Genomic DNA, 18,103 nt, shown 5'->3' with positions numbered 1-18,103 from the left:
TTTATTTCACTCTTTTCAACTCTAAAAAGTCACATGGCTCAAGACAGCTTAGTAAATTGGCGGGAAATAATGAGTCGGCAATGCGCTTAATGCGAAATATTTTGATTACTGCTAGCGATTCGCGTCAAGTGACGCGCGCAACTCTGCGCAGTATGTCCAACGCAAACAAGGCGATTCGGTATGTTATTAACGCCAGCAAATGTGATGTAAACAAAACAAAAATTTGCAGTGAAAAAGCCACCAAGATTTTTTAATTATTTTGGATTTAGGCGCACTAAAAACAGACATTATAGATTCATTGGTGCAAAAAGATGCATATTTAGACCATGCACCAGATACAGCTTTTACAAGCGTGAAAGTCTTGCTGTTTTAAAATATAAGGACGTTTTGTGCATAATTTTGACATTTTTTTACTAAAACGTCGATTTCTCAGAGTTCATTTTTAACAATATTGTACGATTTTTGTGACAAGATAACTCGAAAAATATGCACATCAAAGTTTAGGGAAGGTTTTCTCATTTTTTCAAAATATTTGTTTTGAACAAAAATATGCACCATTATGTGCAATTTTTAGCTTAATTACAAAATTGCTTTTTTCACATGTTTTTTGCAATATTTCGAAAAATAAGACAAATTTGAAAAAAATAAAAAAACCTTCCCTTTAGAGGTTCATGTCTCTTCTCCATGATAAACTAACTGATTTTTTTTTTTACTCCGAATGGATTTTTTTTTTAGTTTTTTACAAAAAAATGGGGTAAAAAAGTGCATTTTTGTGATTTTTTCAAAAACTTGAGATTTTTGAACAAATCTGACGTCACCATGGGATTCCTTGACTCATTTCCTTTCCAAAAATGTATAGTTTTATATACTTTGGACATACAATTAAAAAATAATGATGCTCGAAAAGGTCCGTGTTCTCTCCCATTACTCTGCCCTTAAAACATGATAGATAATATTTGAACCCTAATGCCCAAAGTGCTTGTTAGCGACTGGAAGAGGAAAAAGGAATACAGCTAGAGAAAACAAACAAGTTTTGTTCAGGATTTAGATATTCAGAAATATTTGTACAAATTTGTAAAAAGTACAGATTGAAGTAACAATTTTGAGCTACTTTTGTTACATGCCAACATAGCAATAGCATGTGTATCGGCTTAGTTTAGCAACTTTGCTTAGGTGATGCAGGCTTTAATTTCAAGTTCAACTGAACAATGTGACGCTTGATTTAGAGGTGCATCGGCATGTTGAAATTTGCTGATTTTATAGCCATCCCATGTACGCATAATAATTGACTAAATTATTCATTTAATGCAACAAATTATCTTTAATTATGTAAACAAATCCAGTAAACTACTCACGTCTTTAGCTTTCGCTGAATGAGGCTACAGCCGGTTTCCGCGGGAGAAGCAGTGAACCAAGTCACTTTTGAGAAAGCCATCATACAAGATGGCGAAAGCTAAAGACGTGAGTAGTTTACTGGATTTGTTTACATAATTAAACCTTTGATAACCAAACCAATCCTACAGATGAAACTGTTTAACAAATTATGTGCGTTATAACATAACATTGTAGCAATGGACTGAATTTTTTTTCAATGAAGATGTTTCAAAAATGCTGATATTTCCATGCTATCTTGTGTGTACATGTAGTAAGCTTACCAAGGTGCACACTGCACACACGATAGCACGATATATACATGTAGTAATTAGTATGAAAACCATTTTTTTAAAAAAACATTGGGTGCCGATGGGGCTACTTAGCCAGGCCTATTTTGAAGCAAGTGCTACCAATGATTGGAGCTTCTTTGCCACCCTTTGGGTTTTTAAAAAATAACAGCAATAATGAAACACCTACAGTGTACATTGTATCTGACCAATCTAGAAGTCAATACATTGGGTGGCAAAGTAGCCCCATGGTACTGCTGACCTGATCTGAAATAATAAGAACTATTAGTATAGATAATTTGGGAACTTCCTTAGAACCATCTTACTAGTAGATTTCATTCTGGTTTGAAGGGTATTCCAGAATATATTCGAAACTGTCAGCCTAGCATATAAATGGCAAATCATAGGGTGGCAAAGTTACCCCGATATGGGGTGGCAATGTAGCCCCAACACTTCACTAGGCTGTGAGGGTCAGGGTACAAATCTATAGATTGAGGGTTTTGATATTTTATCTCAGTAGTAAGGACATATTAAAGTATCAAAGTATACATTGGGTGAATTTGTAAAGTCAGTACTTACGGCTGTGGGGTCGATATTTCGCAAAATTTAAAAACATGTAAAAAAAACCCCCAAATTTGAAAAATGATGTTCCAAAGTTACTAACCACCATATACATGTACAGTAAGCCAAAAAATTATGGTACCAGTTATGTTCACCCCTGTATATCCTAAACAAAGACAGATGTATCATAATTGGAACCAGCAGTAAACAGCTGCATCCTTTAGCTTGAATTTAAGACCTCATTCGTTGAAATTGTTTAAGAAATAAAGACACGATGAACCAAAACCCCAAGGAAGATGCCAATTTAAAAGTTGCACTTTGCTCCATTCCATGCCCAATTGATTTGTACACAAAGCATTCGCGAACAAGAGAACTAGCGCCGTGCTTCCATTGATTAGCATATTAAAACTAGCGTTGTGCTTTCATTGATTAGAACATGAAACTTTTGATTTCGTTTCTTCATTAGGTTTTAGATCGCAATTGTCTTTAATTCTCAACCAGTAATAAGGTATTAAATCAGAGCTAAAGAGTACAGGTATTGGCTGCTTGTTTTTATTTTGACATTATTTGTCTTTATTTAGGAAATACAGAGGTGAACACAATTGGTACCTTAATTCTTTGGCTTACTGTACATGAACTACATACAATGTATGTATATGGCACATAATCTATTTTCACATGGGCTAACTGGAATCCTTGTGTTATTTTTGTGCACTGAAGGCATATCATTTTACCGGTCGGGTGGCAAAGTTACCCCGGTAGTGGCAATGTAGGCCCAGTTTACGGTATGTAGTGTTATATTTTGACCCACCTCCTTGACCTATATGAGCGTGTGTTGTATGCTTCACTCTGATATTGATACACTCTACTTGCACGAGGTTCTGGTGTTGATGACCTCCTTCTCCTTCTGTGTCTATGGTTTGAATACCTAGTGGAACTTGGTGATCTATGGCGGTGATTTGAACGTGGCATGGTGTACTGAAAGAAACAAAAACCAAAAATAGGGTTAGCTAACCCAAGTTGAGTGCCTGCTTATTTTACTATCCAATAGAGCTTTTCATATTGAAGTTTTCCAAAGTTTGTTATGGATGACCCTGTTTACAATTCCGGGTTATTGACGCTGACACAAACGCAACTATTATGTCTGAACACAAATCTGTGTGAAAGATATGGTCAAGCGTTGGGTATGGCTTGAAGACCAAATCAAATGTGCCGCAGACGATAAACAGTTGCATTTTCTTTCTTTTACTGTCACATTGTGAAGTGCCAAATAGTGGAAGTGTTAGTTCAATACCTTTCTAAAGAAAATATTTCTCTGTGATGACTCATGTTGATTTTTGCCAAATATGTTGTATTTTCACTCAAAAGGGTATGTGATTCCGCTTAATTCATTGTCACCAATGGCAATTTGACCCCTTAGCTTACTGTATATTAACAATCTTTTCTGATCTTGATTTGAAAAGGTCTATTAAAAAAAGGGCTGGCTGCAGGCTCGCGGCACAATCATTTTTAGCAAAAATGAGGGATCTGGGAATAGGCTAGGGGTATGACCCCATATTTTTTTTTTTTTTTTTTTTTTTTTTGACTTTTTATGATGAATAAATCATTTGCATGGGAAAAAAAGAAGAACAAAATAAAACAATAGTACCAATGGTGCTGTAGCTCATTTTCCCTAATTAAATATGCAAATTAGCTAATTAATATGCTTAACATTTGAGTATTTTTTGTTTATATCAGTTACTTTGTACCAAGTTTTGAATTTCTATGATCTTCACACAAAAACCGATTACACCTGTCTCACCTTAATATAAAGCAGGGCCAAATTTTTAAGAGCTGCATAGTCAATAAGATAACAATAATGTTAATTGGACCACTATTAGGCCTACTTATCTTGGAGACCAACAACTGGGTGAGAAGGGAAACAAGAAACAATTATATTGAGGGTTTAGGACCACACACTGCAAACCTAAAGTGCCTAGATATTTCAGCTGCAGCAGATCCTCTAAAATTGGTTTGGCAGTAACAATGAGGGATTACTAAATATAGGCACAAATTTAGACCACTATTTGGGGAGTATACAATCCAGAAGATCAGACCTCAAATGCAGTCTCATAAATAGACTCAAAATTAGACGCTTTAAGGTGGTACGAAAGGCAAAATCAAGTTGCTCTGATTGAGATTAAAATAGACTTGTTGCAGAGAGATATGCAAAATAATCTTAATTCCAAAATTTGAGCCAAATCGGACAAACGGTTTTTGAGATATTGCTGTTGAAAGATTCTTTGTATTCTATTGTTTTTGCCAATATATTGATGAAGTTAATGAGGAAAATGGGCAAAATGTGCTCATTAATATTAATTTTTGCCAATATTTTCCCAATATTTTATGAATAAACCTTCATACTACTTTTACCTTTAAAATTTTGACCTGAAACTTTGCCAATGTGTCTCTATGACCTAAACCTTTAACATGTGATTTTCCCGCCCATCTAATTTGCATATTTGCATTAAGTATAATGCTAATTAATTATGCAAATATGCAAATTAGATGGGCGGGAAAATCACATGTTAATGTTTTAGGCCATAGAAACACATTGGCAAAGTTTCATGTCAAAATCATATAAAATAATAGTATGAAGGTTTATTCATAAGATATTGGTATAATATTGGCAAACATGAATATTCATGAGCACATTATGCCAATTTTCCTCATTAAAGGGGCACTTCGTGATCCACAGCCTCATCCCCCCACTTTTCTCAAAAAACGTTATATCACTGAAAACCTCTGGCTACATAATGTTTATGTACAAAATATTTCTTGCACATTAATTCGCTTAGCAAAGATATCGTGAAATTTGAATTTCGCTCTGGTGCACCAGAACGAAATTACAACGTATTGTCTATGGAGCAGTGTAATACACATAATAATGCATAACTCACAAACGCAATATCGGAATCAACTGAAATTTTGGGAATATGCTTTTTCGTGGATATGTACTGAAAAATGTCATAAAAAGAGGATGCTAGGATCACGAAATACTCCTTTAACTTCATCAATATATTGGCAAAAACAATAGAATACAAAGAAACTAAAAACATGTATAATCTTGACAACCGATTTCCTTCAAACAAAAACTATTTTGCTCAGTGTATTTAGCTTAACTTATTCAATCTATTCAAATGGTTCTAAATTCAGTTTCTGTTTTCCAGAAACATCGTTTTGAACCCCCTTAAGCCCAAAACAGCATAGGGTGCATTTTACACATGGGTGGTTCTGGAATAAGAAGCAAACATGGGTAGCATTATGGTAGGGCTGCTAAGAATACGCAATTGCGTTATTTGCGCCGCAATTTGCGTATTTTGGCTCCAATTGCGTTTTTTGAAATTTTTGAAAAAATCTAAAAAAGTTACCAAAAAATTACAAGTTTGTATCCAAATGGGACCAATTTGTAACTTGTGTTCACTTCAAAATCGATCTAAGATATAGACTTGTACAAAACCAATGCATTTTTATATCTTCAATAGACTTTGCAGTGAACACAAGTTACAAATTGATCCCATTTGGATACAAACTTGTAACTTTTTGGTAACTTTTTTCCAATTTTTTTTTTTTTTTAAATGATGGTAGCACTTCACTCTAGGTCAAGGGACTCTCTAAATCCGCAAAATATTTTTTTTAAAACGCAATTTTATTATTTTTTTCTTTTTTTTTTTTCCAAATTTTTTTTAATGATGGTAGCACTTGATGTTAGGCCCAGGGACTCTCCAAATCCGCGAAAAAAAAATTAAAAATCGGGGTGCGTTTTTTGGCCTCCAAAATCGCGTATTCTTAGAGCAGGCCTACATTATGGGCTCTTATAAATCAATAAAATCATTGCAAAGGAGCAATTTTCAGTTCACTATATATGCAATCTCACATGGGCAAAGTTCATTTTAAAACATGATTTACGTTGTCTCTTCTGTGGGTATAACTATGTACACTGAAAGTGTGAAACCCTATTCATGGTAAAGGTAAATCGTTGCTCATCTGTCCATTGAAAACGCACAGTATGTACGATTGACCACAAAACATAAAGAATAATAGGATTTAATTTTCTATTATGGTAAATCGATGGATATGCGTGCTTGTCTATGTGTGTAAATCATTACATTTTACCAGCCCTCGAATTAACCGACGGCATATTGCCGTGGGTGCCCACCCCCATTGCCGCAATGCCCTCAAAATATGTCCTTTACCGACGGCAGTCACTTGTCGTGCCCTAAATGAAGTTGCCGTGGGTGCCCTAGCCGCCAGCCCTGCCCCTTCATTATAAAATCATTAACAAGTACTGGTTAAATCCCCGCAAAATTGTGGAAAATTAGATCGAAAATATTGAACACGATCGCTATTTTGAGCATCGTAACCCAGCTATCAATCACAGTATACACAATAGTTTGTTGTGAATTAATATTCATTACCCCTACGTATTACGTAAGCTTACATATGGGTAAAGTCAAAAATAATGGCACCGTTTGGTTTTCGATGCCTGCTGTGCAAATGAAAAAAAACAAAAAAAAATTCATCTTTCAAAAAGTGTGTTATGATTTTCTCTTTAACCACAGCAATTTGTAGTGTCATAGCTGTCATGTAAAAAATAATATGCCCAATTTTCTTCCCCATAGGGTCAGGAGTGTTACACTTTAGCGTGACAAGAAAAGAGGTACTTGTTTTTTAATCATGCACTGTAAAAAATATACAAGTTGCAAAGTGTAGCATGGGTTTTCATGGCATTTTGTGAAGTGTCTGCTATTATTAAGTACCAAATTCTTTCATATTAGTCGCTTAATAGTCTACTTAGGAACATGTGAAGACTACATGGTGCGAAAAATAAAATATGTTCCAAAAATCACTTCTCGCCAGATTACGTAGCATTGTAAGGTTATGATGACAGTAATAATCTATTTCAGTCTGTTTAAAGTAAAAGCAACATTTGGGCCAAACTTGGAAAAAATAAAACTTGCATGATATCAAAACCGTTTTCTTTTTAGAGCGGGTTTAAAAGAGAAATTCTGTCTCGTCAGGAGTGTTACATCAGAATTCAACTTGATTTTTTTCATACACCAAGTTGGCAATATTCATACATTACTTTTTATTTTATAAGTGCATTGGGATAGGAACTCAAAAACAAGAAAAATATTTGCCATTGCTTGAACATGTTTGCTACAGCTATCTAAATAGTCAATGTCAGGAGTGTTACACAGAATTAATTAATTGGCAATAATTCAAATTTCTGAAGAAATTACCAGTCTGTTGGTGTTCTTTTAGCCCTGAAACTATATTCCTGAAGCCAAACTGCTGCAATCATGATGTAAAGACCTTCATATTCAAGAAATATGTACATAAAAACATGGTTTTCATAGCTCGACCAAAATGTTACACTCCTGACAATCAATTGTAAGTAATATAGGCTCAACTATAAAATTGAACTAATGTAATTCAATTTTTTGCCCCTTTTTGAGATAGCCATAGATAGTGTCACCAAAAAAAAAAAAAAAACTACTTTAGAAAATGTGATTTGCAAATTTATATATATTGAGGCTATACAGTTACTATAGCGAAGTGTCAGGAGTGTTACAAAAACATGTAAGCTGGGCTCGAAAAACAAAAATGAACGTAAATCACCTACATTCTGTGCCTTTTTTGAGAGGGCCATAGATGTTGTCAACAAAAAATTACAAAGACTGTTTTAGAAAATGTAGTTTATAAAATATTTCAGGCCATACAGGTAGTGTACAGTGTCAGGAGTGTTACACAACTGTACTACTTTGATGGCTCCTTACATCAATTTGAAGAACAATGTGATGCTAAAAACTTCAACACAGTTTTTGCACATCATATTGCATGATATAAACATAAACAGAAAATAATTCAAGATGTTTCTTTTGACAAATAAAAACTTTTGTTCATGATTTCCACAAATTTTTAGGTGTTCAAATGAAAATTTTAATTTTTTTTCCAAAACTTTGTTTCCTTGACAAAAATTCTACATGACTATTTTAGTATAGTGTCTAAGCAATTAATTAAAACTCAAAGAATTACATATTTGCATAATTTTGTCAAAATATAACAAGGAATGACATGGATCTTTTGTGTTATGTTTCTGAAGATTTTGGACTACTTTAGCCTATAAACCAGTTGAAAAAATATATTTAGTAATATTACTGAAGTTATTTTTTTATTTTTTCTTGAATTAAGATATGTTTTGCTTACAATAAGACAATAATTACATCTCTGAACACTGTTTGTAATTTTGACACTTTTGTCACACTTTGGTGCCATTATTTCTGATTATACCCATATTCAGCCAATCACATCGGCTTTTATACATTATCTGGTTGCTAGAAATCACTTAATTTTCTCGATTGGTCAGAGAAACACCTTCAGCGTACTATCGACCAATCAGAAACGCTGTTAGTAACTAAGCAGTAAAGCTTCCTCGACATCGTGTCGTGAACAAAATCTGAGCGCTGGGCAAATCAATTAATCTCTCGATTAGCAAACATTGACTTCCCATTGCAAACTGATGGCGATACCCTTCCGGTATCGTCTTATCTGGTACATGTAAGCCCATCTCTAGATATTTTTTGCACGAAATAGTTTTTATACCGGCGAATTTGATCATTACCAAAGTTACAGCTGTTTCATCGCTGTTTCGAGTCAGTTTTGCAGCTCAGAACTAGGGATCGCAAAATTTAAGTAAATTAAACTGTTGATTTTTGATTGCTTTGTATTATTTTAGTGTAAAGTTGAGAGTCGAATTTTCAGCTGACGGCAATGCATCTATTCGCTTTTGAAAAATTGCCTTGGTGCCCTTCTCAAATTTTCAACAGTTGCCTTGATGCCCTTTTGAAATATTACAAATTGCCGTGCTGCCTTGCCTTTTCAGTGAAAATCCACGGCAATTATCAACTTGCCCTAAAAAAGTTGCCGTGCCCCTTCAGATCCTTAATTCGAGGGCTGCATTTTACCATTTGACCATCCTAACCATGGTGTATTTAAAATGTTTAATGAACACAATTTCACACATTAGGCTTTTTTAAATGTTGGTCAAGTAATGTTTTTATTATAAACTAATTTTAAAGCAATAAATGTGCGTATCCGGTGCGTATCTCTCCCTTCCTACCACTCTCTCCCTATCCCTCGTTCTCGATGCCCCCCCATTTATCATACCGTGGTACTGTGTGACATTTAAATAAATAACACTGAATTTACGAGTAACGTTTATTTTTATTTTTAGCTGAAAATAAAATTTTAATCTCTCCTCTTAATTTATTATACAATATACATATGCGCAATTAAGGATCCAAAATGAGCGTTTATTATGCGTTTCGACAGTATTTTTGTGGGACATGAGAGCACCTCAGACCTATCGAATTGCATTCTGAATACGAAGCATGTCTTTCTGATATCAAATAATTTTCATTTTTTGAAAATCACAATATAATACAAATTTTATGACAAATTATAAAAATTTAATATTTTTCAAATTTTTGATATATAACAGTCCTCGAAGTAAATTATATAAATCTAATGACATATTCTTAAAGTGTATGTAGCAGGGAGGAAAAGCCGACTGTCAATTGAAAATTTTGACCTTTCATATTGAAGATATGGATTTTTTCCCCCAAAAAGACCTAATATTTTTTGGTGTTTTGGGAAAAAAAATCCATACCCCCAATATTTTGCTAGTGGGATGGTCCATACAATCATCCCCCAATGTTAACGCCTGTATCATGGACGCTGAATTAATGCTGCGCCCCCTTGTAACGGCCGGCATCATGAACGCGTTCCTTTTACATTCTTCGCGCAAAATAAGAGATGCGCTTCACAAAATGTGTTCTATTTCAATCACGATGATAAACAAAGATTACAACTAGAGCAACTGTGCCCTTTGCAAGGGCACGAGGTAAGTTAGGCGGATGATTGTGACGATCTGATCAAGCAGCAATACTGTGCTGGATAAGATTAATTTTAATAAGACTGTTTCATTAATTGCCATTTTAATATGTATACATTGATCGTGGAAAGCTTGCATTTTGAAACTTGACCCCTTAAATGAATTTTTAAATATTTAAAATATGTTAAGAATGTCATAAGGATCATTACATTTAAATTTCAGCTCAATTGAAGCATTTTGAAAACTTGACCTTTATCCCCTTTATGACCCCCTTAATGACCTTAAATAAGTTTTAAAATATTTAAAATATGTTTAGAATGTCATAAGGATCATTGCATTTAAATTTCAGCTCAATTGGAGCATTTTGAAAATCTTGACCTTTGACCCCTTTATGCCCCTTAATGACCTTAAATGAAGTTTAAAATATTTTAAACATGTTTAGAATATCATAAGGATCATTGCATTTACATTTCAGCTCAATCGGAGCATTTTTGGTTAAAATGACCTTTTTTGACCCCTGTGACCTCTGACGTAAAACAAATCCATAAGTTTTGTAGCCAGGTACCCAATACTGCTTGTGACTGAGTTTGGTCGAAATCCAATCAAGGATGTGGAAGTAGTAGCAAATTGTGAGAAGAAAGAAAGAAGAACTAGAGCAACTGTGCCCTTTGCAAGGGCACGATGTAAGTTAGGCGGATGACTGTGACGATCTGATCCAGCAGCAACACTGCTGAATGGATAGTATTAATTTTAATAAGACTGTTTCATTAATTGCCGTTTTAATATACCTTGATCGTGGAAAGCTGGTATTTTGAAAACTTGACCTTTGACCTCTGTATGACATCCTTAATGACCTTAAATGAATTTTAAAATATTTAAAACATGTTAAGAATGTCATAAGGATCATTGCATTTAAATTTCAGCTCAATTGAAACATTTTGAAAACTTGACCTTTGACCCCCTTATTGCCCCTTAATGACCTTAAATGAATTTCAAAATATTTTCAACATGTTTAGAATGTCATAAGGATCATTGCATTTAAATTTCAGCTCAATTGAAGCATTTTAAAAAACTTGACCTTTGACCCCTTTATGACCCCTTAATGACCTTAAATGAATTTTAAAATATTTTTGAAATGTTTAGAATGTGATAAGGATCATTGCATTTAAATTTCAGCTTAATTGGAGCATTTTGAAAAACTTGACCTTTGACCCCTTTATGACCCCTTAATGACCGTAAATAAATTTTAAAATATTTTAAACATGTTTAGAATGTCATAAGGATCATTGCATATAAATTTCAGCTCGATTGGAGTATTTTGGGTTAAAATGACCTTTTTTGACCCCTGTGACCCCTTGGATGACCTCTGACTTTAAACAACCCATAACTTTTGTAGCCAGCTACCCAATACTGCTTGTGACTGAGTTTGGTCGAAATCCGATCAAGGATGTGGAAGTAGTAGCAAATTGTGAGAAGAAAGAAGAAAGAAAGAAAGAAAGACTAGAAACAACTGTGCCCTTTGCAAGGGCACGAGGTAAGTTAGGCGGATGACTGTGACGATCTGATCAAGCAGCAATACTGTGCTGGATAGTATTAATTTTAATAAGACTGTTTCATTAATTGCGGTTTTAATATACCTTGATCGTGGAAAGCTTGCATTTTGAAAACTTGACCTTTGACCTCTGTATGACCCCCTTAATGACCTTAAATGCATTTTAAAATGTTTTCAACATGTTTAGAATGTGTAAAGGATCATTGCATTTAAATTTCAGCTCAATTGGAGCATTTTGAAAAACTTGACCTTTGACCCCTTTATGACCCCTTAATGACCTTAAATGAATTTTAAAATATTTTTTAAATGTTTAGAATGTCTTAAGGATCATTGCATTTAAATTTCAGCTCAATTGGAGCATTTTGAAAAACTTGACCTTTGACCCCTTTATGACCCTTTAATGACCTTCAATAAATTCTAAAATGTTTTAAACATGTTTAGAATGTCATAAGGATCATTGCATTCAAATTTCAGCTCAATCGGGGCATTTTCGGTTGAAATGACCTTTTTTGACCCCTGTGACCTCTCGCATGACCTCTGACGTTAAACAACCCATAACTTTTGTAGCCAGCTACCCTATACTGCTTGTGACTGAGTTTGGTCGAAATCCGATCAAGAATGTGGCAGTAGTAGCAAATTGTGAGAAAGAAGAAAGAGGAAAGAAAGAAATGGCAAGAAAGAAATAAGTTAGGCTGCACGCCTAACTTAAAGAAAGAAATCGCAAGAAAGAAATAAGTTAGGCTGCCCGCCTAACTTAAAGAAGAACTAGAGCAACTGTGCCCTTTGCAAGGGCACGAGGTAAGTTAGGCGGATGACTGTGACGATCTGATCAAGCAGCAACACTGGATAGTAGTAATTTTAATAAGACTGTTTCATTAATTGCCGTTTTAATATACCTTGATCGTGGAAAGCTGGTATTTTGAAAACTTGACCTATGACCTCTGTATGACCCACTTAATGACCTTAAATGAATTTTAAAATATTTAAAACATGTTTAGAATGTCATAAGGATCATTGCATTAAAATTTCAGCCCAATTGAAGCATTTTAACAAAAACTTGACCTTTGACCTCTTTATGACCCCTTAATGACCTTAAATAAATTTTTAAATATCTTAAACATGTTTAGAATGTCATAAAGATCATTGCATTTAAATTTAAGCTCAATCAGAGCATTTTCCATTAAAATGACCTTTTTTGACCCCTGTGACCCCTTGGATGACCTCTGACGTTAAACAACCCATAACGTTTGTAGCCAGCTACCCAATACTGCTTGTGACTGAGTTTGGTCGAAATCCGATCAAGGATGTGGAAGTAGTAGCAAATTGTGAGAAGAAAGAAGAAAGAGGAAAGAAAGAAAGAACTAGAGCAACTGTGCCCTTTGCAAGGGCACGAGGTAAGTTAGGCGGATGATTGTGACGATCTGATCAAGCAATACTGTGCTGGGTGCTGGATAGTATTAATTTTAATAAGACTGTTTCATAAATTGCCGTTTTAATATACCTTGATCGTGGAAAGCTGGCATTTTGAAAACTTGACCTTTGACCTCATTATTGCCCCTTAATGACCTCAAATGAATTTTAAAATATTTTAAACACGTTTAGAATGTCATAAGGATCATTGCATTTAAATTTCAGCTCAATTGGAGCAATTTGAAAAAACTTGACCTTTGACCCCTTTATGACCCCTTAATGACCTTAAATAAATTTTAAAATATTTTAAACATGTTTAGAATGTCCTAAGGATCATTGCATTTAAATTTCAGCTCAATCGGAGCATTTTCGGTTAAAATGACCTTTTTTGACCCCTGCGACCCCTTGGATGACCTCTGACGTTAAACAACTCATAGCTTTTGTAGCCAGCCACCCAATACTGCTTGTGACTGAGTTTGGTCGAAATCCGATCAAGGATGTGGAAGTAGTAGCAAATTGTGAGAAGAAAGAAGAAAGAGGAAGAAAGAGGAAGAAAGAAATGGCAACTAGAGCAACTGTGCCCTTTGCAAGGGCACGAGGTAAGTTAGGCGGATGATTGTGACGATCTGATCAAGCAGCAACACTGTGTTGGATAGTATTAATTTTAATAAGACTGTTTCATTAATTGCCGTTTTAATATACCTTGATCGTGGAAAGCTGGCATTTTGAAAACTTTACCTTTCACCTCTGTATGACCCCCTTAATGACCTTAAATGAATTTTAAAATATTCAAAACATGATAAGAATGTCATAAGGATCATTGCATTTAAATTTCAGCTCAATTGAAGCATTTTGAAAACTTGACCTTTGACTCCTTTATTGCCCCTTAATGACCTTAAATGAATTTTAAAAATATTTTTAACATGTTTAGAATGTCATAAGGATCATTGCATTTAAATTTCAGCTCAATTGGAGTATTTTGGGACACTTGACCTTTGAACCCTTACTGACCTTGAATGAATTTAACTTAAATGAATTTTAAAATGTTTTCAAAATGTTTAGAATGTCATAAGGATCATTGCATTTAAATTTCAGCTCAATTGGAGCATTTTGAAAAACTTGACCTTTGACCCATTTATGACCTTAAATAAATTTTAAAATATTTTAAACATGTTTAGAATGTCATACGGATCATCGCGTTTAAATTTCAGCTCAATCGGAGCAATTTCGGTTAAAATGACCTTTTTTGACCCCTGTGACCCCTTGGATGACCTCTGACGTTAAACAACCCATAACTTTTGTAGCCAGCTACCCAATACTGCGTGTGACTGAGTTTGGTCGAAATCCGATCAAGGATGTGAAAGTAGTAGCAAATTGTGAGAAAGAAGAAAGAAGAAATGGCAAGAAAGAAATAAGTTAGGCTGCCCGCCTAACTTAACTAGAGCTACTGTGCCCTTTGCAAGGGCACGAGGTAAGTTAGGCGGATGACTGTGACAATCTGATCAAGCAGCAATACTGTGCTGGAAAGGATTAATTTTAATAAGACTATTTCATTAATTGCCGTTGTAATATACCTTGATCGTTGACCTCTGTATGGCCCCCTTAATGACCTTAAATGAATTTTAAAATATTTAAAACGTGTTAAGAATGTCATAAGTATCATTGCATTTCAATTTCAGCTCAATTGAAGCATTTTGAAAACTTGACCTTTGACCCCTTAATGACTTTCAATGAATTTTTAAATGTTTTTAAAAAGTTTAGAATGTCATTAGGATCATTGCATTTAAATTTCAGCTCAATTGGACCATTTTCAAAAACTTGACCTTTGACCCCTTTATACCCCTTAATGACCTTAAATGAATTTTAAAATATTTTTGAAATGTTCAAAATGTTCTAAGGATCATTGCATTTAAATTTCAGCTTAATTGGAGCATTTCGAAAAACTTGACCTTTGACCCCTTTATGACCCCTTAATGACCTTAAATAAATTTTAAAATATTTCAAACATGTTTAGAATGTCATAAGGATCATTGCATATAAATTTCAACTCAATTGGAGTATTTGGGGTTAAAATGACCTTTTTTGACCCCTGTGACCCCTTGGATGACCTCTGACTTTAAACAACCCATAACTCTTGTAGCCAGCTACCCAATACTGTTTGTGACTGAGTTTGGTCGAAATCCGATCAAGGATGTGGAAGTAGTAGCAAATTGTGAGAAGAAAGAAAGAAAGAAAGAGGAAAGAAGAAAGAAATGGCAAGAAAGAAATAAGTTAGGCTGCCCGCCTAACTTAACTAGAGCAACTGTGCCCTTTGCAAGGGCACGAGGTAAGTTAGGCGGATGATTGTGACGATTTGATCAAGCAATACTGTGCTGGGTGCTGGATAGTATTAATTTTAATAAGACTGTTTCATAAATTGCCGTTTTAATGTACATTCATCGTGGAAAGCTGGCATTTTGAAAACTTGACCTTTGACCTCTGTATAACCCCTAATGACCAGAAATGAATTTTGAAATATTTAAAACATGTAAAAAATGTCATAAGGATCATTGCATTTAAATTTCAGCTCAATTGAAGCATTTTGAAAATTTGACCTTTGACCCCTTTGTTGCCCCTTAATGATCTTAAATGAATTTTTAAATATTTTTAACATGTTAAGAATGTCATAAGGATCATTGCATTTAAATTCCAGCTCAATTGGAGCATTTTCAAAAACTTGACCTTTGACCCCTTATGACCCTTAATGACATTTAATGAATATTAAAATATTTTAAGCATGTTTAGAATGTCATAAGGATCATTGCATATAAATTTCAGCTCAATTGGAGTATTTTCGGTTAACATGACCTTTTTTGACCCCTGTGACCCCTTGGATGACCTCCGACGTTAAACAACCCATAACTTTTGTAGCCAGCTACACAATACTGCTTGTGACTGAGTTTGGTCGAAATCCGATCAAGGATGTGGAAGTAGTAGCAAATTGTGAGAAGAAAGAAAGAAAGAAAGAAGAAGAACTAGAGCAACTGTGCCCTTTGCAAGGGCACGAGGTAAGTTAGGCGGATGACTGTGACGATCTGATCAAGCAGCAATACTGTGCTGGATAGTATTAATTTTAATAAGACTGTTTCATTAATTGCGGTTTTAATATACCTTGATCGTGGAAAGCTTGCATTTTGAAAACTTGACCTTTGACCTCTGTATGACCCCTTATAATGACCTTAAATGAATTTTAAAATATTTTTAAATGTTTAGAATGTCTTAAGGATCATTGCATCTATATTTCAGCTCAATTGGAGCATTTTGAAAAAACTTGACATTTGACCCCCTTTATGACCCCTTAATGACCTTCAATAAATTCTAAAATGTTTTCAATATGTTTAGAATGTCATAAGGATCATTGCATTTAAATTTCAGCTCAATGGGAGCATTTTTTGTTAAAATGACCTTTTTTGACCCCTGTAACCTCTTGGATGACCTCTGACGTTAAACAACCCATAACTTTTGTAGCCAGCTACCCAATACTGCTTGTGACTGAGTTTGGTCAAAATCCGATCAAGCATGTGGCAGTAGTAGCAAATTGTGAGAAAGAAGAAAGAAAGAGGAAAGAAAGAAACGGCAAGAAAGAAATAAGTTAGGCTGCCCGCCTAACTTAAGAAAAAGAAATGGCAAGAAAGAAATAAGTTAGGCTGCCCGCCTAACTTAAGAAAGAAATAAGTTAGGCTGCCCGCCTAACTTACTTAAAGAAATGGCAAGAAAGAAATAAGTTAGGCTGCCAGCCTAACTTAAAAAGTCATCCCCATGAAAAAATTATTGGAAAAAACACTTTATTGGCTGAGTAGGCGCCTGCAAAGTCTAGATATGCGTCCAAAAATACTCAAAAATGGATTTTAAGGTTAATAGACATTGTTAATCTGCATGAAGCCGTTTTGCTGAATGTTCAGTAGGCCTACGCAAAAAGATTGTAATTGTTACCACTGGAACGGGGGGGGGGGGGGGGATTTATACTTCTTTAGTTATAAATGATTTCCAAAACAAAATAGGAACACTGATAATCTAGAAAAGAAATTAAACTTGGTTCAAAGACGTGCTCAAATTTTCGTCTGTCACTAAGTTTGTGAAAAAGTTTGTGAAGAAAAGTCGAAATATTTGATTTTCGGCATTTCGGTACGGTACTGATCTTTAAAACATCATTTCTCTTGAACGGAATGTTGCAGAGACATGAAATCTTCGGTGTTGAGCTTCAAATTTTCTCTAGTTTACTTAATGAGTAATAAATGTGGATTTTGAAAATAAGAGGACGCAACACTAAATCACTCCGCATTTTATGTAACAACGAAATTCGGCTAATATAGTCCATAGTGAATATGAGATTGTAGCAACAATATCTACCGACATGTTCACTTTAAATCACTCAATATTGGCTCATATGTGAAGAAAAGTCGAAATATTTGATTTTCGGCATTTCGGTACGGTACTGATCTTTAAAACATCATTTCTCTTGAACGGAATGTTGCAGAGACATGAAATCTTCGGTGTTGAGCTTCAAATTTTCTCTAGTTTACTTAATGAGTAATAAATGTGGATTTTGAAAATAAGAGGACGCAACACTAAATCACTCCGCATTTTATGTAACAACGAAATTCGGCTAATATAGTCCATAGTGAATATGAGATTGTAGCGACCATATCTACCGACATGTTCACTTTAAATCACTCAATATTGGCTCATATGAATTTGACAAGTGTCTTTAATGATAACATGCAGAAAAAAAATGGACAATTGATCTCAAAAGCAATTGAATACCTGAGTGGAAGAAGGGCCCAACTCCATCAAAACTGTTTTTGAGATATTAAGAAAAAACTTAATATTTGGAAAAGTTTTATAGGCAGAATATTTTCATCTTCAGGGACCTTTAATACATGAACATACAATATTACACACATTCAAAATTATATATAATGTTTCCTTGGCAACGGTACAGGT

General features: G+C 34.5%; 1 protein-coding gene across 2 annotated transcripts in view; it reads right to left on the bottom strand.

Moving 5' to 3' along the window:
- LOC140163085 (dual specificity protein kinase CLK2-like) overlaps nucleotides 1-18,103 on the bottom strand; it is a 72,009-nt gene that overhangs the window by 26,027 nt on the left and 27,879 nt on the right. For both annotated transcript variants that reach the window (XR_011860401.1, XM_072186457.1), the window contains exon 2: nucleotides 3,034-3,200. Coding sequence is in view for 1 of the 2 variants with exons in the window: in XM_072186457.1 (XP_072042558.1) it covers nucleotides 3,034-3,194 (161 nt within the window). In the remaining variant the exon portion in view is untranslated. The remainder of the gene's footprint in view (nucleotides 1-3,033; nucleotides 3,201-18,103) is intronic.

Source organism: Amphiura filiformis, chromosome 10 (assembly GCF_039555335.1).
Source record: "Amphiura filiformis chromosome 10, Afil_fr2py, whole genome shotgun sequence".
Lineage (NCBI taxonomy): Eukaryota > Metazoa > Echinodermata > Ophiuroidea > Amphilepidida > Amphiuridae > Amphiura > Amphiura filiformis.
Note: the sequence above shows the minus strand (reverse complement) of the source record. Positions and strands in the feature narration are given on the sequence as shown.